Below are 21,665 nucleotides of genomic sequence, written 5' to 3'. Positions count from 1 at the left end.
AATGGAAAAGTTGCTCAACATGACTATGTTACATTTGAACTGAACCAAGTCTCTTTACTTTATCAGTTGATCTTTTCAGTATTTTTGTTCCTGTGTGTGCCCATTTAAGCATGACTTCTCATACTAAGTTAATGCTATTTAGGTTAAGTTATAGTTTTTTGAAGGAGCATCAATTTTCTTGTAATCTTTTAATTCTTTGGCAATAAGATACAGCTTAACAACTCTTCCTACTACCGGTGTGTACTTTGTAGATTGAAACACTAGAGATCCAACTCTGCAACATGTGATTCAATATTGGGATACTTTTCTAAAGTTTTACAAACTTTTGCTCCAATGCACATACTAACACAAGCAATTGTTTTTAGCATTTTGACTCAAATATGTATCACAGGTTTCTAAACTGAATATAAAACAACATCACCGAGGTGAAAAATGGGAACACACACACAACAAATTCAAATAATAAACATAAAGCCCTATGGGTGGTTTTGTTTGAGACAGCTAATGTGTTACCCACTCCACCATGTTCAAATTAAACTGCTTTTGACTAACTTCGTGTAACTAGCAGAAGCACAACAGATGACAGTAACCATGGTAACCAGAAAAGGATGATATAAGCATCTGACCATCATGCATGACATTTTGAGACAAATTTGACCCTTGTATATTAATTGCAGTTTAATATTTTCTTATGTTTTCTAGTGCTGCTGATGTTTGTTTGGAGCTGAATCTATCTGCATCAGCAAAGTTCCATGAAGCTGCTGCTGGTTCACCTGGTTTAAATGAAAAAGACCAAGCTAGGTAAGAGAATGGAACAGTTGAACATGGTGATATAAGAGCAGTGTGGCACAGTGGTAAAGTTTTTTTTAAAAACTCTGGTGCGAGAGGCCCAGATGTAAGATGGAGGCAAACATTATCAGATTTATTCGCTCCCTCTACATTAATGCATTTGTATCGTTGGGCAGAAGCAGCAGTTGACAAAGATCTCATAGCCAGTTCCAATCAAAGTAGCTCTAGTCTAGTTGTACACCCTGCAGTGGTTACCATAGGCAAACAGTATCTGAACACTGAATGATTTACCCAGGTAGAAAAAAACCGCCGAAATATATATATATATATAGAGAGAGAGAGTGTCATGTTGACATTCCCATCTACCAAGATGTGGTTCTTTATCCCCAATATGCAAGTACACATAATGACCTCATTGGGTACAAAAACTCATCATTTACATCTTGGGGTCAATTTTTGAACTATGTATGTTAATGGGAGTAGTTGAACTAAACCATTAGCAAAGAGACTATTGTGTTGCAGAGTGAAAGCTTGTTACCTTATACAAGTATGTGGCCTTGAAATCAGGTTCTTGTGACAACAAAAGTAAGCACATGATTAATCAAACCTAAATAACTTGTAACATGTAAGGTGCTTTTTCAGTATTTACTATGCTGAATAGATATTTAGTTGTTCACTAACTTTGAACTTCTATTTAAAATGATTCAGTTTAAGTTGAAAAATCAGCAGGAATGTTTTATATAAATACCAAAGCCTGATCAGGTCATGTGTGATAAAAGGATTTTTCTAAAGCCTTGAAATTGCAGGGACTCTATTGTATGATGCCTAACAGGTGCTGGCAACTCCCAGTACTGTTGCATGGCAAAGTTAATACAGGAGATAATATATGGCAACCTCTGAAGTGATATGCAGGCAGCCTTTTAAAAATGAACAAAGAAAAGGGGATAGAGATTAGAAAGAAAAAATGAATTAAGGATTACCCCAAGACAGAGAAATTGAAAACACTCGGACGCAAAATTTGCATGCATGTTGGCAATCAGACACGACAACCATTTATTGACTTTTGTTTAAGACCCCACCAGTACCTACAACAAATAAACAAACAAACAAACAAACAAATTCTCAGCCAGTATTATAGCCAAATATATAATAGGAGATTCTCTAATCGAGCTTAATTACCCAACCCAAGACTCTAGCGAAACAACGACCAAAGCGCGCAGAAAATCTCGCTTTAGCAAAACCAAATGTGATCCAAACTTGCACTCTGGTGGCCGCCACCGAGGCTAAATTCTGAGCGTTTGACCCCGAACCCGTGGATCATTCATCAAATATCATGGCTGGAAACTCAACAATAAATTATGGTACTGGTGCATACAGATCCCACGCTCCCAAGTGGAATTCCTGAGACTCTTCAACAGGTGATCTACCTGAAGTTACAAGGGATCAAGTCTTAATGTTAGCATTCTATGACATATACATATATCATAATAAATAAATACAGAAAAGATCATTCAAAACCCAGCATTATTTTCTTTTGCTTACTGTGTGAAGTCTTTGACCTTATAAAAGACTACTTTACTGTTTTTGATGACACCGGACCTGTGCCTGCATGTAACAATACGATTGTCAATTCCTGTACATATAGGCCTATATAATTTTGACGACTTACTTTCCCTCTTGAACTATCATTCTAAAAAAGTTTGATACAGAACAATTATATAAATTTTATGTAGCAACATATTGAACACATGATCTAATTAAACAGTGTACATTGTAACTATGAAGATCTGAGAAAGGGAAATTAATTGCAAGTCACATGTAATTTTAATGATCGGCGTCAACTCTTTATTCCTCCTCCTTATCTACAGGGACCATAATTCTTGATTTTCTTTTAAACTTACAGACAGTTAAATGCTTTAATTAGCTATTATTTAACACACTACCATGTAGTAGATAAAATATATCTGTATTTATACAGGTCATTATCTCATTACTGTCACACATAATTATATTTTACTTCCTTCTCACATGTCCACTCAGGGCGCGGTGGGTGGGAAGATTTTTGTTGTTGTCGTGTCCAATACAAAACCAACAGTGAATAAACCACCACCTAATCACGCCTCGAAACCCGCTGGCGGTAAATCCCATTGGTTCCCGGTCGAGCCAAACAATACAAATTTATCTGCATGACAATGATTGACATCTGACCCGGTAAACAATAACATGGATTGGTCCATTTCTCAGCAAGGGTAAATTGAGTTTAACTTGTTGCACTGTGTTAAACTTTATTTCTTTTTCCAACATCATAATATATAAACAAAAAACAGTTAGCCTTCATCATTATTCTACTTTCATACACTCTTTGATAGCGAGAACCAATCGGAGACAAGCGTTAGAAAAATGCAAACCATGCATTGATTGTGTCTAATGCACTCTGCGTACTCACGTGAAGGGCTTTCGCACACGCTGGCATCGCAAAGGATTGATTCATTTTTCTGGCGGGTTGATGCATTAATATTTGGTTCTATTTTCCAACACTTTTAATGATTATTTTGTAATAAAAACATCAAAACTCATATGTTATTTTTCTTCTTGTGTATGAAATAGGTTAATGAGTGCGTATTACTTGTTGCTTGAGAAATTAGACAAAATAATGCACTTGCGCTGATGTTGATGCGCCTAATGCACTCCCCCCTTCGGGGCTCGTGCATTAGATGCATCAACATCAGCGCACATGCATTATTTTGTCTAAAATCTCTCCCAACAAGTAATACGCGTTCAATAACCTATAATTCAGAAAACATAAGTAACAAATGCCATAATGTAGATTATGAAGTATACATGTACATTCAAAATCCAAATAGTACTTGTAAAGTTCCTTGCAGTAAATAATATTATAAATACTTTATGCACTCTCCATATTTGCAAGATGTAAATCTTTTTTCAAATTTTGTTTTTTATTATTATCATTTCCAGATGTCGTGAAGAGATTGCTCAGTATAAGGAAAGGCAGGCCCAAGTACGCAATGAAGCTGAACGTACAAGGGAGTTACAGAGACAAATGACAGGGAATAAGAAATTAACTAAAGCTAGGCAATCTACAAGAAACCTTATACCAGCTGACCAAAAGGTAGAGTAGATGTGAAAAGAAGAAAACAAAGCTTTCTGAAACTTATAATACTTTTTTATAAAAGCAGCCAAGTTAGTTTGATTGATAATACTGGAATCTGGCTATGTAGGGGTGTGTGTGTGTGACCCAAACGACTTACCATATTTGTTTTGGCCTTGTACGCCAAAAATGATTGTTTAAATGTGTGTTATGTGTTTTTTAATTAACAGATGGATGTGAGGGAATCTGTCCATGGTTTAAGCAAATCACTAAGTGCTATGTCTTACCAGCAAGCATGGACTGAACAATCCCAAATCTTGATGAAACAGGTAGGTGCATTCATATCAATTGTTTAAAAAAACTAGCGCAGTGATTTACAGTGCGCCGCAACACACAGGCGTGAACCCAAAAGCATCAGCACACTTTACCGGAATTTGCTGAATTTGCCCAGGGGATTTCAAATGTTAGCTCAGATATTTCACAAGAACAAACAGGGATATGCAGAGATCCAGCATTAACATTTCTTATTGCACTTGGTAGTAACAGAATAACCCCTGTTATGAAACTGTGTGTTTGTGTGAAGAAGGTCAAGTTTAAGAAATTATAGGTTTGTGTCCTCAAGGAAAACAGGCTAGCAGTTGAGTTTGGAAACGTGTCAAACATACATTAATAAGCGGCAATATGATAGGCCAATGAACCCTTACGAATTTATGTTCATTTGTCAATTGTTGGAGCAGTTAGCAGATCTGCCAACTAGTATGTTTTTCCTGTGTTTCATATGGTGTACATTTTTTCCCAAAAAAATATGCAGAAATAAATGTAAGACTTCAGGAATTTTTTTTTAATTTTTACATTTCCGGAATTGGATGATGATAATTTGTCATAGGAGGGAGTGAGGGGGTGAACCCCCACCAGGGGCTCTGCCCCATGGACCCCTGTTGCACGCCTCGCCCTCAGCTCGCATGATTTTCAGGGAGTAGATCATTACCTCACTTACATCTCTAAAATATGCTTTTGACCATTGACCAAAAAAATTTGAAAATTGCTATTTCAAAATTGCTGCTTTTGCAGACTATAAAACACAAGCCCTGATCTTATAAGCTAGTGCCCGGGCTAGCTAATCGAATGTTGCATGCAAAAGCGCTTAGGTACTCTGCGAATTGTTTGGAAGAAAAAGTCACACAGCTCTTTTCCTGCAACTTAATTTGAAATTATTATTCTCTCAAATCATTTTTTCCAACAGAGAGCATGGCAGTGGTTTCCAAAAAGATTTGTGATGTCCCTTAAAAGATGCTTGATGTTAGCCCTTTCCACATATTCACATCTTGACTTGTATCTTAAGTTTTCAGCTTGTGCTGATACTGAATTTTCTGCTTCAAATAAAAGTGAGCGAATGCTAGTAAATGAAAGTGACATAGAAAAGTAGGAAATTGAGGTAGCCTCAATCATATCTTGTGTTTTATTGCAGCAAAGTAATGGCATATCGCACCTACTGGTTTTAGTACTGCAATGTTAAAGGGCACTACTCATGACATCATATAATATAGGAGAAGCAATCACAATCATGCACGTAAAATGTTGGCACACTTTATGCATTTTACATATACACACTACATCGTAAGATTGTTGAGTGGTGAATGGAAGGGTAGATGATTGTGCTATATGTCTACCCCAACATTGCTTGAAGAGGAAGGGAGGAAGCACAAAATCTGTGACAGAATAGAATCATTTCCCACTTTGCACATAATTAATGTCCATAGGACCTTAAAAATAGCAAATGTTCCAACCAATTTTGCACAAGATTACAGGTATTGTAATTGTAAATACTTAACATGATTCCAATTATAACTCCATTCAAAACACTAGTAGCAACCAAGTACATACAGGCTGAGTCAAAAAGAAGTAAACTCATGTTTGAGGGGCTGTAACTCGAGATCCGCAAGGAATCTGCTAAAAATTAAAATACCACTGGAAAGAGCGAATTTTACACGTCTAAATAAATAAAAGAATTGTTGCAATTGCTCACAGCAAACTAAAGTTATACTCATTTGAATACAACTACCCATTTTTGTAGCTGCACACGGCTGATTGATTTTCATCCATTTCAATTTCGACGAATCAGCAAAGTGCTAACAGGATTTATTGTTGAAAAGACAACTCTTGCTTTTAATTAATATTCAACAAAGTCCATGACTGTACTATAGTTTGTAGGGATACAAATTCAAGTCTTTACGAACGATCCGGCAGAAGCTTGATTGGGGAATGTTGGGTAAAGGATTGAGCTGATCTTTAGTCTTGCTGTAACGCATGTCTAACTCTAGCAATGTTCACTTGTGATCTATCACTATCAGTTCGTGGTCTGCCTGAAGCTTCCGGTAGTCTGTTCCTTAGTGTCCCATGCACATTGAGCTTGTTCACATTCTTATATACTGCTCCCTTACATGAAACCCGGTTAGCTATAGGAAATTGGACACGAAAAAGACGCTAAACTTCAGTGGGACGCTTAGTTTCATGATACTTCGTCGACAGAAACGTGCGCTCCCGTGCGGTAAATTGTGGTGCCATGTTGTCATTTGACCCGTTTTATTATAAGGTAGTGCAATGAGGTAAAATTCATATTGAAAAGAGCCCTTTAACATGTAGGAATTATTGATCGAAACCACACCTGCCACAGAACTTTATTTGCATTTGAATATCGCCCCTTACCAATGCATATAATAGGTATGCCCCTACTTGGGAAGTGAAACCGTGTGCAGTTACAAAAATGGGTGGTTGTATTCAAATGAGTATAACTTGAGTTTGCTGTGAGCAATTGCAACAATTCTTTTTTGTATTTAGACGTGTAGTATTTGCTCTTTCCAGTGGTATTTTCATTTCTAGCAGATTCCTTACAGATCTCGAGTTACAGCCCCTCAAACATGAGTTTACTTCTTTTTGACTCAGCCTGTATGCAAAGCTATACATCAAACTTTGGGCACATGTAGAAAGCATAATATACTTGGAACTATTTTGTTGTTGAAAATTTGAAACTATTTGCACTTTTAAAAGAATGGGGATCAAAAGGTGCATATGAAAAACAAAATTTGCTATAAATTTATCAAGAAAAAATAAATAGCTCATGATTGACTACATTTTATGTTAGAGATTTTGACAAAATAGAAATACAAATATTTGACCATGGTGAAATTAATTTTGGCACACACGTTATTGTCAAAGTCAAAGAATTTTGCCAAAGATTATCTATTTATTGGTTAAAGCCAACAGCCCAGCATTGTTCACTTTTGATTGGATAATATTGTGCTGCAGTTAAATTATGAATTTTGGCATGTTCAGAGTAATTAAATTTTGGTGAAATTCTTCCTTTTTAACATGGATGGCCAATTATTGCCAATAACATATTTGTTTCCTTGTGTCAAAATTTCCACTTGTTTAGTTTCTGACTTTGTCCTCAATATGCTTGATTAATTTGAGTCACATTTGGCAAATTTATATAGTGTTTTCACTTCAGTGAAATCGATGATGTAAACACTTTGACAAATGTGTATACTGACTTTGGGTGCTTGTGTATATGAGTTAAGGTGCACAATTATCTTTGGAAAGCACACTTTACCATATTCATTCCATTAAGCACCCAGGGTGATTAAATAAGTCTGTTTTGTGGATGCTTATTATTTTCATTGTTTTCATAAAACTTACACGTTATGATGCCACCAACTGATAGGGACCTTTCACGACTTTTTAGTTATTGACAATATATATGGTGACTACAGCCCAAAAGGGCATGAAAAAAACACATTTTGAGATTTAAGAGATATTTAGGGAGCGTTTTTGGAATTTGTTCATGCTGAATGGTAATAACTTCACTGAAAAGTTAAACTAATGGAATTAATCAGGTGGGATCTTTGAAACGTATTGTTTTTCAAGATGAAAAGTCAATGGGTGGGCACTTATAGGGCATGGGTGGTGAATGGAACAAATACAGTACATCACTTACTCCCAAAATATTACTGTTGTGCAAAATGAGTTAAGAATTCAGCCTGCACATTGGTATGTGTAACAAGAACAAATAAAGCTGTCTCATGTTAGGAACCTTGTATTAATAGAAAGTGAAAGGAAACTTCATCATGTATTCAGTACTGGTAGCTTCATGACCTGCTGTAACAAATATTGAAACAAGTTGATAGACATGTTTTTGAGTTATAAACTAGATAAAAATCACTATCCATTAAGAAGGCATTTTTAGGTCATGTGAAGAAAAAGACCTTCTGGCATCACGAGTCGTTTGTTTGTGTGTTACTATGTGTAGTGTTCACTACCCATATCTTGGGACAACCTATCTGGGACCGCCATCCCTATTATGAATTACCCCACTCATACCCACCCATCCCCACCCCAACTAGTTCTTGTTTGAACTGTGAACCGTCTATTTATTAAAATGTTATGAATATTTATATTGGTTCTTTCTTTGCATGTTGTGTAATTGTATGTTGTAACTTGATGTTGTATGTTGAAATTTCAAATTTGTACTTTCATGGTTATGGAATAGGAGACAATAAGTGACTTTCCAAATACATAAAACACCACATTGAAAGTGGGGAGTATTTAACCTGTAACCAATGAATAACATTTTGTATTTCTCACCTGACACTGCTGTGGGCTCTGGAATTGGTAATTTTTGGCCATTGAACTTTGCCTATTTTTATGCCTGCATTTGTTGTGGGGTTTAGCGTGTCTGTGTATGTGCATAGTGATTTGCATCACTTGCTCCAGTGCACTTTTGTATTCACATGATTCCTGTTGTTTTTGCAGTTTAACACTTCTGTGGGTCTTTGAATTGCAAAATTTTGGCTATCAAACTTTACCTACTTCTGTGTGCATTTGTTGTTGTTTATTCCCCCTCTGTATACCCTCTATTCAGTATTAATTTTACTTATTTCCCTGCATCAAGTTGGTACTAACACCTTACTCTTTTCTTTCCAGTTTTTCATTTATTCAAGGTATCCTCTCCTATCATTTTTTGATCCACGATGTGTTTTGTGCCCTCTTCCATTGGATTCACCATTACCCGTCAATTTATGTTAATTTGCAGAAGTGGACTATGAGTAGAACTAAAGAATACCAACTCTGCCATGTTTGCATGTCACTCATTGAGGACAAATATTGTGCCGCCGTATGATTTTGTCATGCGCCCACTCAGCAAACTTTGATTCAAAGTGTGTGGTTGTTTGAGTTATGCATGTAAAGTGTTGTACCTGCACATTAATTTCTGAGTATGTACTCCTTTGTAACCCTCAAGCATAAATACATAAATTATCGTTCGATTTTGGCTCTTGCTACAAAACGCAATTGACCTTTTCGGTAAATCCCACAAGCCTTTGCGAGTACACCTGAGAACTCGTCATTTTACGTCACGCCGATCTGCCCCGATGCGCACATCATTTATCGAACATCGTTACTACGCATTGCAAGTTGGCGTGACGTAAAATGATGAGTTCTCAGGTGTACTCGCAAAGGCTTATGGGATTTACCGAAAAGGTCAATTTCCCTTCCTGAGCGGCAAACCAAAATGGTGGCTTTATACAAGGGGCAATTCTAACTCTTTGGGTATAATCTCTTTGGTAGTAAATCAACATTATGTGACACAGTGTTTCAATGTGCAAAGACAGGCCTGTACGTCCCATGAAGCACACTATTTATAGAATTAATGTTTGTAGTACCTATTCAAGCAAAGAGAATCTTTAAGGTGAATGTAGGATCCTGTTTGACAAGAAATTTATTCTCACTATATCTTTTAAAGTAATAAAGCCAAATTCAGGAAAGTATATATTTTTGGAAAAAGAATGGTTAAAGTAATTACCTATTTTTGAAAAAGGTCCAAAATTTTCAGTTCACCGTAACTAGTTACGTTTACACTTCAAAGACACAAAATTAGCCAGAAACAACTCAGTTGCGCAAAATCATACTAAATCTGTATACATTTTCCCTTATTTGTTCAAATGTGAACAGAGTTACTCAAAATAACACCAATATTTAGTGTAATTTTTACCTTTATGAGTTCAAAAATACTTTGGATCATTCAATATCTCCTTGATTTGTAGAGGCAAATGATGCTGTGATCTCTTGACCATATAGGTGTGTTTTGTAGGCATGCCCAGATTTTATTTGGCCAATTGCTCAAAAGGTTAGTTTAATATGCCATAATTACACTCTTGATTCTTGGATGTCATAGTAACATCAGTTATGAAGATTTAATATGCAAAAGAGTATCATTATCAAACATAAAAATCAATGATCATGTTATATATGTTTCTTTAATGTATGCTATGTACATCTACTTTTATGTACATTAAAAATATATAATCCTGAATCTTCTGGAGTTCAAGGATAAATATAATCAGAAAGTTTACTGGCGCTGTTTGGCAAAATTTCAACTACATAAAATACTTGTTTTTATATTGTTTTGCAATTTAATGTATTCTACAATACAACATAATATAAATCTTTAAATCTGCATTTATTTATTTTACAGTTCTGCAAAATAATTCAAAATATAATGAAATTCAATTATGAAATCAGAATTTTATGTTAGACAAGATAGGCCCTGTAGGCCCATATGTTCTGATTTCTATGTTACCTTTTCTTGTGATACAAATACCCAAAGAAATCTGTGCAGTATATTGAACTGATTGTCAAGTTTGTGGCTGGTACATTTAACAATAACAAAGAGGAAACTTTTGTGAATATGTTTTGTCAAATACAATTGCAGACTGATTTGATTGATAATATAGAAGGTCACATTGTGATTTTGAGTCATATATATTTTTAAGACCCTGATGTATATGTTGTGTTATATACAGGCAAGCACAATTGAACCCTCCACAAGATGTAAGTCCTCTATTAAAGATATTTTGGTATAATAAAAAAAACTATTTGACCAATTTTCTTCTTAAAGTTTGGATCACAGACTGATATTTAGTTATGCATCATGTTAGCAGATTATTTTGCTACCTTTTCACTATCTTTTCACCATATTCACTGAGAATTGATCAAGTAGTTTTTTGTTTATACCAAAATATCTTAGGGGATTTACATCTTGTGACCCTTTTCTACAAAGCATTATATTACAAAAATGGCTCTTCTTGAGAATAACATAGTTCTCAAATACACTTAGCTGTCAACAAGTTACAAGTTATATCACAATATATTGATAAATATATTACATAAATATAATTTTCTACTTAAAGGAATTATTTGTCTAATCACACCTTGAAACACCCAAAAATTATATATAGACCAATTTGATCATTTATAATATCTTTGTTTGTTTGTTTGTTTGTTTTATTTCTTCTTTAACCTGGGACACTCAATCAGTTGAAAACACAGTTAATCATCTGTTCTTCCTTGAGGCCCAGGGTCTTGAGTCTATTGAATAAAAGATTGCAAAAACTTCCTATCCTCAGTGTCAACTGCTGACATACATTTATGCAAGCCAGGCCCATTACACAGGCTTCTTTAGGGGTGCGGATATTGAAAATTTGGATCCTTTTTTCTATCTAGAGGTGTGGCGATTTTGTGAAAAATGGTCCTTTGGCCCAAAATTTGGACTTTTTTGACCAAAAAGGAAAATAATCATACGCTCACAAATTGGGATTTTGGGGAATGTTTTTATACTTGTGAGTGCAGCTTACCACCCCGCATATGTTCCTGATCCTAGCCATGCTTTTTGAACTCTACAGCATCCACTACATGCAAATACAAATATTTCATTCAAAATGCCACTTGCATTTTTTGAGTATTTGGAATTTTGGTGCACTAAATGCAGACATTTTGGATTCATTGGTGCAAAAAGATGCAAATTAATACCATGCACCAGATACAGTATTTGTAGGCATACAAGTCTTTACCATTTTAAAAAGTAAAACTGTTTTGCGCATAATTTTGACATTTTTTACTAACACATCAATTTCTTAGAGTTCTTTTTGACAACATTGTATAATTTTGTCACAAAAAAGTTCGGGCAAGGAAGTGTAATTTTATGATTTTCTCACAAACTGAGGATGCAGTAGGATATACTCTGGATTGAATCACTGTTTTCAATGTGTCTCTAGATGCTATCATATATTTTACTTGACCAGCAAGATACAATTCTAAAAAGCAATATTCACTATTATTATTTATATCAGGCTTTTGAGCGATACAATAAAACTGTATATTGTACAATATTTGCAAAATACCGGATGCAATACAATATTTTTAAAATATTGTACGCGTATCGCGTACGCGTCGCGCGTTACCAGGTTGACAGCACCAACACGCATCATGATACAACAGCACAACAATACACTTCAGACACCGTAACGGCTCACTGGAGATTTCGTACTGTACAAACAAGTAAAATCACAAACTTAATTCGCGGCAATTCTGGATGATGATAACTTAGGAAATATAATCCACATCTACAAATAAACCTATATATAATTATTCCGAAATTGTCTTTGGAGTAAAGAGCAGAAAACAAGCAGGTCAAAAGGTAAGCTTACATTACAAAACACATTGGTTATTGGTTAACCCGGTGGCTAGGCAAGCTTAAAATTTCATTTTACCACATAGCAAAAGCCTGATATAAATAATAATAATAATATTGAATGGCTTATTGCAGTGTGATACAAGAATATATTGACTCGATAGAAAAATATTGCACTCGTCTTCGACTCGTGCAATATTTTTCTATCTCTTGCAATATTTTCTTGTATCACACTCAAAGCCATTCAATATTATATAAATAATCATAGCCATGGTTTAAGTTGGCACTGCAAGTTTGCATTATAGCTATGAGCTAAAATTGTTATTCTAAATAACCACAATTTGAAATAAAAAAGAAACCAGCACTTGATGTATTATTAATAATCATATATCTAACAAAATAAAAAAATTTATATTTGATTATTTACAATTATATTCAGAACCATTTTCACAATCAAATGATTATTTGCCAATCCACTGATAATGCTAATATATACACATTTGTACGCGATCAGTGCATTACCTATCGTAATTTCTATTTTGATCAAGTTTCATGGAAATCCATATTTCTTTACCCATTTGACCTCAGATGACCCCTGATGACCTTGTAATAACTTTGTAAAATTTTGTCTTTTAACTCAATTAACAATTTTATTGAAAAACTACCCTGAATAGGTTATGTAAAATCACACACAAAAATAGTAGTACTTTTCTTGAAACTAACATTTCGAAACCCTTAACCCTAACCCCCAAAAATCTTACAAAATCTTACGATGAAAAAATCAGCGCATGCATGAATCCCAGGGTCTGCGATGCCGCAAGCACCCCAAGTGTTATATGCGGACGGAATTGCTGGCCGGGCAGCAATAACCCGTGTAGCTACCGGTCCGTGATCGTGTGCTTGGCATGCGAGGGGTCAAAGGTTCGAAGGTGCCAAGTCAAAAATTCTTCTTCTCCTTGACTTTTTCGGATCTTCTTTGACTTCCGATCCCAAAAAGCAGGGTCCAGTGTTAGGGTTAATGCTTATCCTGAGTTACTTGTCTGGTGTTTTCTTCAGGCATATGTACAATGTATGCTTGAGTCCACCTCCCTGCCCCACCTCCCGGTACAGTTGATACTTGTTTCATTTTACCGAATGATACTTGTGATCATTAATGCCACTTGTCACTCACTTATTAGCACAATACATTTCATGATATGGATCTAATCAGGGTGCATTTATAACATTTATGATACATTGAAAAGTCCAATACTTATTAGTAAATTCCAAAGTCATTGTAAGTCGTCCAGAGGATTTATATTTTAGAGTTAAAATGGTTTTGGACTTCTGATTGGTTAACGAATTTACGATACATCAAAATGTTAGTGAAATGCACTTCAGATTTAAAAGCAACAGTGCATGATTTCAGAAAAATTGTCAATTTGATTGTTGATTGCCTTTAATTTAAATAAACAAGGCCCCACCATTCTGATAAGACAGATTATGATTATACATTTGAAGTTAAAAGCACCATGATATCATTGGAGTTGATGTCTTCCACCAGATGTTTGTCCTGTTTTGATTGATGTAAACCGTTTCCATGATGTGACTCTTTGCTTCCGTTCGGAGTTGATGTTAATAGTGGTGATGGTATTAATGCTTCTGATGAGCATGACTCATCAGACTCGTATGGTTTTAGGGGCTGAAAACTAGTTGTCAATGTAACTTGTGATGAGTGTGGATTAAAACTAGCAGTCAATGTTGATTCTGATGTACGTGACCCACGTGGACTGGGAGGATGCAAAATATTGCCGTTGCATGGTCCAGTATTTCCATTGGAAGGCAGTGACCTACTTGGGCTTGGGGGATTTCCATTACACGACACAGTATTCATCAGTGAAGATTGTGATAATCTTGATGCTTGCGATGAACGTGACCTATGTGGACTAGGGGGAGTTCCATTATAGGACACAGTACTTCCTCTAGCAGCTAGCGGTGTAGATTGCGATAATCGTGATACCTGTGATGAGCGTAATCTACGTGGACTAGGGGGATTACCATTAGATGACGCAGTGCTGCCTCTAGCAGCCATCAGAGAAGATTGCGAAAACCTTGATGCTTGTGACAAGCGTGGACTAGGGGGGTTTCCATTATACGATGCAGTACTTCCTCTTGATACTTGTGACAAGCGTGACCCCCGTTTGCTGTGAGGATTTCCATTAAGTGATGAAGTACCTCCTGAGGTACTTCCTGTTCGTTGTGACCCTTGTGACAATGAGCGTGACCCACGTGACAGTCGATTGTATCTTCTTTCTGTAACACGTTTTAAGTGTTCACGGATTTCTGTTTTTACTAAAACAAAAAGTACAGCAAAAACCAAGCCTTGCAATGTGCTTGATATTTGATTCAATAAACCTACAACTGCATGAGCACACGGCATGTGTTCTAGTGGACGAGTTATGATCACTGGTATTATAAGGTTCAGACCTAATAAGATGGAAAGAACCAAAGTAGCTTTGGCAAGTTTTAGCCATTTGGCTCTGGCATTGCGATCATTTTTTAGTATGACTTTTAAATGATACAAGACTTTTATCATCATCAAAAGGTTCAGGAAAAGAATCAAATATATTGGTGAAAGAATACACACGATACCGGAGGTTCCCAAAACCATTTTCACTAACGCTGTGGTGACGGAAGGTCTCTGCCATTGTCCATATGAAGGTCAGAACTGCTGGTGTCACCCAACCAATAAGGCAGGTTTTTATTTTCATATGCCGATACCGTTGGTATTCCATCGCATTATGTACACCGAGGTATACCCACAGCCCTTCAACGAACATCCAGTAGATATAACAATTAGTTGCATATACGTGGAAGGCCTCCCTGACTCTTCTAGCAGGTAACTTATTAGACCATGTTGTTCCTCGATCAATGTACAGTGACACAATGGTCATAAATGCCAGATCACGAATGATGAAAGATATGATGAAGTTAAAATGAATCCAATGTTTGGTAGAATCCACATTCATAGCGTTACTAGGAAATAGTACCTTCTTTCTGATAAGGATATAGATGATGAATGCAGCCAGGCAAGCTACCATTGATATGCATGTACAGGACAAGTTTATTGGTAAATTTATTATAGCAATATGTCTCAAGCATTGCATTGTTGCACTATTATTTGTCAAATTTGATAAAGATGTAGTATATTCGTCAGTTTCAGCAAATGTCATTTCTGGATCATCATAAGTATCATCAGCTGATGATTTGTGCATAATGCCACCACATACAAATACCATGATGACTGCTAGTAGTTGCTTCACATTGTGTGCCATTTTCAAATCAGGCAGCAAGTGTATGCATGGTCCATATATGTCAAAGTCTTAAAAGCATTGTCTATAGACAGACCAGTGTTTTACCGATCCTGATATTAGCTGACTGTCCTCCGCTTTTGAAGATCAAGATGTTACTGTTAAAATTTTGTGGTGTCGATTCACTTGAATACCTGTTGCGACTTAGAAGGAAGTAATAGTGAAAAAATCATGATCATACGTGCCCTGAACTTTAAGTAGATAGTCTAATTGATAGCATGATTGTATTTGTATGTTACACCTGATTGAGTTTTCCATTGTAAGGATTGGGTACTTTCCCCTTCATTCTCTAACAGAAATTATGATCTATTCACAAAAAAAGGTTTGTAAGCACTGAACCCGGATTCATGAAGCATGTCACGTAGAGTTGTTTTCATAAGGTTAATGTGGATTGCATACAAAAATTACCACAAAAAGTGTTGGGACATTTACTAACCAAATACCCCCCCCCCCCATACTAGGGGTGATTTTCCCCTTAAATACGCTTTCTTGCTTCCCCAGTTTGCCCCCTCCATACAAAAATTGCAGAAATTTTCACTTTGGCAGCAATTTATTGATTTTTGCCACCTGAAATTCACTATTCCTCATTCCCCCTGAAAAAAATCCTGGTGTCGCCACTGTAGATATCATGAATGAAAATTGCCTCATCCCCCATGGTAGTTACTGGTTACCACCAATATTGTTGTATGGGCAGTTGTGAAACATGTTTTTTGGTCTAATATCAAAACCGCTAGTGCAATTTGAAACTCAAAATTTGGAAATATTGGTCCCAATGAGAGATACACAACACAATATGAAAAAACATGAAAACCAACTAACCAACATTTTTTTTTGTTTTAAAATTATTTATCTCTTTCTATTCCTGAAAAAGATTGGGAAAGAATATTTTAAAGTGTAGGAATTTCTTGTTTTGCAGATTATTACCACGATTCATAGAAATGCAGCTAAGTCATTAAGTGCAGCAGTGGCTATAGTGATAGCCCATTCAAGTGAAAACTTGTTGGGTCATGTCATGATCAATGGTTAGCTTTGCATTACCATTATGGTTCAGTGTGCAAATCACAATTACGATATTCACTTAACATCAAAACAATCTCACAAACATTTAGTCAGAATTAAATTTCTAATTTGGACATGATTAGCAAAAGATAAAAATAATGATTTGTTTTGAAAAGTGTGAAAATCATATTTAGGGGTGAAAATCTTGAATTGTGACATTTCTAGGGTAAAATTCTCTGAATTTTATGAATTTGATGGTCAAAAAGCTCTATTTTGTATTGTTAAGAAAAAATGCATTTTGTAGGCAATTTTGTCAACAAATGTCCAATTTGTCATGATGGAAAATATTGACTTCAGATTCAGAATTCACCTTAGAAAAAGTATTTTTTATCATTGAAAAAGTAGCTTCAAATTCTTGCCATGGTCAAACCTCAAACCATGTCATAGCCAGTGATAATGTATTTGCATACATGCTAATTAATTAGGTAAACATACAAATTGGAGGCCTGGTAGACAATAAAATACATTAGAAAACATTAAAAGCACTGACCAAGTTTCAAGGCAACATTCTGTAATATAAAAATGTTCTGAGCAATTGAAGAGTTGAGATGCAAAAAGCGATATATCCGTTTTCCCTCATATTTGAGATATAGGCGAATATAACTCATTAAATATAATGAACATAATAAAAAAATATGTGTTGTTTTTGATCTTCAAAAATATGCATTAGTATGGTGTCAATTAAAAGCTAGCATTATACTATAGGACAAGTGTATCATGTTGAAGGTCTTAACACAAAATGGTGTATATCACTTTTTGTATCTGAACTCTTCATTGATGCATACTTGATTTTGAGCAAAATTTTGACAAAAATTACACATGCATTTTGTATTTGTATAATACTAGCTCATTAACTACATTGTTTATTGGTAAAAATAATAAGATACACAAAATAATATTAACATGCATGTCGTATTTGCTTCAAACAAATTTCATGTTGATCATTATGTACTTTACCCTACTCAATTAATCTGTTCAAAACATAGAAGTGTAAAGAATACCTCATGATCCACCTTAATAGAAACTTTGCTCTTTTATTCACACTATTTACAGGGATATTACCAAGCTGCAAGGCAGCTGTTGAATGAAGCATTCCTGGCTGCCAAAGCCTTTGAAGACAAGCAAACAGAGGCACATATTATACAGAGTTTGGCAATGCTAGCATATCAGGAAGGCAACTATGGACTCGCAGTGAATATGCTCAAAGAAGCACAGGTAAAATACATAGAGACCTTTTGAAAATATTATCTTGTTATTATTATTATCAGATTCAGGTTTTATTGATAAGTGTGTGGATGGGGAATAGGGTGGGGTGCCTTTTCAGTGTTTTTTTACTTTAGATCTGGTTCCTTTTTGATCATAGCATCATCATTGTTATATTTCTTATCAACAGAAACTTGAAGGTGATGAGGAATTTTGGTTGACAACCACTCTACTGCTGGTAGACGCTACACTGGGGGAGATAGAAGACAAAGAACGTAACAACAAGGCCAGAGCAATACTAATGAAAGCACTATCTACATACAATGATATCATTAGACATAGACCTAATAAGAAGAGTTTGCTGACATATATTAGGGCTACACTAGATGCAAAGTAAGTATGAATGAATGATTAAACAGACAAGAATGAATGCCTTATAATGTATTGCCTTATATTGTACAGTTGAAAACTAAACTGGACAATGATATTTAGGTGCATTTAAATACAAGTTAGGTACTTAACTCAATCTACCAATAGAAGCTGATTATCATTCATACCCAAATTCCCTGCTTAGAGATATATGACATCACCACCGATATTTTATGCGTTCAGTTACTGAATATGGGAAAATGGTCTATGGGATAGAAAATGATATGAATTATTTTGAATAACAAAGCCAGTGTCATCACTTCGGATGTATGGTCCAAAATTAGCCCAGCATTACCTATGTCATGAAATTACCTTATTTACTTAGAGGGAACTTTGAACACAGCGATATGCATTATACTTATAGAGAATAATGTTCTTTCTTTTCCAGGAAAAAATATAGAGAAAGATAAAAAAACAAATATGTGTAAGCGGTACATTATGGTTTAGGATTGTAGTTGATAAGATATGCATATAAAGAAAGACAGGTATCTTTCAAGGAATTATTCTGGGGAAAGGCCGGGCTGTTCAGCACAAAGCATGGTCAACCATGCTTGGATGAGCGAGTATGGTTTCTTAACTTTGTAGTCAAGTTTAATGATCCATGTGCAAACAAGTGCTGTCATATTGTTTGATTTTTTTTGTTTTTCATGAAAAAATGAACCTGATTTTCTGATTGGATATACAACTTTAATACTTGTAAAATACTTTAAAATATTCAGCAGGAAATACAATTTTCCAGAATTACCAACCTGCTGGCAGGTTGAATATGTAATTTAGTGTGAATGTGTATGTCATCAATTTTTGTTTGAGCGAGTAGCTTTTTAGAATTACTGGCCCAGCTGGCAAGTGTCAAAACAATTGGCATTCACCCATGCTATATAATGCAAAATTCCCATTTTTAATTCTCCAAGTAGTACGCAAACTTACATTGTTAAGAACTAGTACAGGAATAAATGTGGCGCCAAGATCGTGATAATATATAATGGCATGAAATATTTGTAAGATAGCAAGTGAATTTTGTAGGACTCATTAATAAGCCACACTAGTTGACAGAATAAGCCTATTGTGTTAGAATGGGGAACTTCTATAGTAACAAATTGTCAAGAAAGAATTTTATTTTTCTCTTCACACTTCAGTAAACATCTTTTATTGCCAGAGGTTATTAAGCGTGGGGTGTCCTGCTAGTCCTTTACAAATGATGATTATGATGAGAGAACCTTATACAAAAGCCTCAAAATAATTTACATAATTTTGATTGTGTTAATCACTTGATGAAAAAAACACAGTTTGTTTAAATGCATGATGTGACAACAGAGAACGACATATTTTATTCACTGTTCTTCAATACACCATAATTTGCAAAAAGGTACTGTTATTAGGAAAATTATGACATAAAAGAATGGGAAGCTGGTAGTGTGATACCAATTGGTGCCTCTGTAGTGCATATACATGTGTGTCATCTCTGTTCAGTATTGCAACCACTGAAAGATGCACTTACATCGCTTTTTATGGGAAGCACAAAACACCATAATCAAAATAAGTGCACAACTGTACTTCAGAAGTGTCACAAGTAATGGACCATTTTGACAAAATCCTGTTCAGGGTATGTGTGTTCCCACCATCCAATTGTTTAAAGCCATAATGTATGATTTAATTCAAATTTTAATTTTGTTATTCTTTGCCAGACATTATTACATTTAATTATTAGTAACAACTGCGTGTCAAGGAGGATTTTCTGATCATTTTAAGCCGCATTTTACTGCAATTAAATCCACTTCAGGCTTAGTGTTTCACATGATATTTTAGCACACTATTGGGCATTACAATCATGCAAAAAGTATAAATTAAAGAAAAATTGAGGGCGTCGCTGTGGAGCAAATCACATATTATGGCTTTAAATGGTTGCGCTGTGTGGAGACCAGGCTCAAGTAAATTGCTTAAACCAGATTTAAAAGTGTATATTAGCATGCTGGCCTATATGGAAAGATAATAAAGCAACATGATTAAAGACCTCCCAACAAATCAAGTGAACAATTTGACTGTTAGCCTTTGGGACAAGAGAGAAACAAAATGTGTTCATAAAATCAATCTCAACTGTCACAGAAGTTTAGTTTTTTTTTGCACCTATTTTTACCTTTATTCATTATTATTGCGTCCCTGTTGTATCCTTTTTGTATTCTCCAATATTTATACATCTCTGTGATTAATCAATATATCTTTTGTTTTCAGATTTGCGAGTGTGCAAGTCAGTCATGTGCTTGAAGAAAGTAAAGACACAATGAAGCCAAAAGCACACAGGGAACTCCAAACAGCCTGTCAGGTATGAAATTCCTGTATGTAGAACAGAAGAAGATCTGTCACTTTCCCCAAATGAGATTTGTAATCAGTGAATGCTGTCAAATTGTGAAATATTTTTATACCAAAAAGTGATCTACATACCCAGGCCAATCTTATGGCTGTAGAGTGCACAAATCACCTTTTTTAGGACTGCTTGGACTTGGAGTCAAACTATCATTTTTCCCAAAGTAAAACAACACATTAGAGAAATGATATCACAGATTTCACATGATATTTCATTTCTTTGTCATGAAATATGAATTTAAGCTAATAGAATCAATCAACTGATTCTTCTATGGTACATTTACTTTTTCTTTCTATTTTAGAAGTTTGAACATAGCGCTAAGGATCTAGCCTTATGTGGATATATCAGGGAGGCTGTTCAATTGATGCAACAGCATGCCAGTGTGCTAAGGTAAGTCTGTACATAAATTAAGGTCTAGCCCTTACTAAGCATGTTTAGGGTCCTGGGTATGGGTTCAGATATAAATCAGTTTTAAGTCACAGATGTAAATGGTATGATTCTAACATTAAGTTGCACTTAGCTATGTATGTAGGAATGTATGAACTTGATGTACACTTGCTTCTCTAATAACATTAATATGTTCAGATTTTTAATGGAACCTTCTGGTTTCTACCCTTGTGAAGTTTTTCAGGAATGGGTCCATGTTTGTCAACATGTGTGCATACATGCACCTCTCCCCTCCCCTTCTTGTGTGATTTTAACATCAAGTTGCAATGTAAGAATGTATGAACTTGATATACATTCCCTTTTCTATTATGCCTAAAGCTTGTAGCATTTCAATATGCATACATACAATCACATACCCTCTACATAATTATACAGAGATATGTGTCAATCGCA

The 21,665-nt window shown here is 35.3% G+C and overlaps 2 protein-coding genes across 2 annotated transcripts in view; one reads left to right on the top strand and one right to left on the bottom strand.

The window, feature by feature from the left end:
* Positions 1 to 21,665, top strand: part of LOC140149099 (cilia- and flagella-associated protein 46-like) — a 114,706-nt gene that overhangs the window by 74,356 nt on the left and 18,685 nt on the right. Inside the window, exons 37-43 of the mRNA XM_072171266.1 lie at positions 703 to 801; positions 3,766 to 3,919; positions 4,129 to 4,227; positions 17,885 to 18,046; positions 18,225 to 18,427; positions 20,693 to 20,783; positions 21,127 to 21,215. Coding sequence (XP_072027367.1) covers positions 703 to 801; positions 3,766 to 3,919; positions 4,129 to 4,227; positions 17,885 to 18,046; positions 18,225 to 18,427; positions 20,693 to 20,783; positions 21,127 to 21,215 — 897 coding nt within the window. The remainder of the gene's footprint in view (positions 1 to 702; positions 802 to 3,765; positions 3,920 to 4,128; positions 4,228 to 17,884; positions 18,047 to 18,224; positions 18,428 to 20,692; positions 20,784 to 21,126; positions 21,216 to 21,665) is intronic.
* LOC140149088 (uncharacterized) lies at positions 13,689 to 15,953 on the bottom strand. Its single transcript, XM_072171252.1, has one exon. It carries the CDS (start codon positions 15,070 to 15,072, stop codon positions 13,909 to 13,911), a length of 1,164 nt encoding a protein of 387 aa, XP_072027353.1. The 5' UTR covers positions 15,073 to 15,953; the 3' UTR covers positions 13,689 to 13,908.

This window comes from Amphiura filiformis, chromosome 3 (assembly GCF_039555335.1).
Source record: "Amphiura filiformis chromosome 3, Afil_fr2py, whole genome shotgun sequence".
NCBI lineage: Eukaryota > Metazoa > Echinodermata > Ophiuroidea > Amphilepidida > Amphiuridae > Amphiura > Amphiura filiformis.
This window is presented reverse-complemented; position numbering and strand designations above follow the sequence as displayed.

Excerpts from the sequence above, each read along its gene's own strand:
- LOC140149088 (XM_072171252.1), bottom strand. The coding sequence starts at position 15,072 with ATGGTTTTGGGAACCTCCGGTATCGTGTGTATTCTTTCACCAATATAT.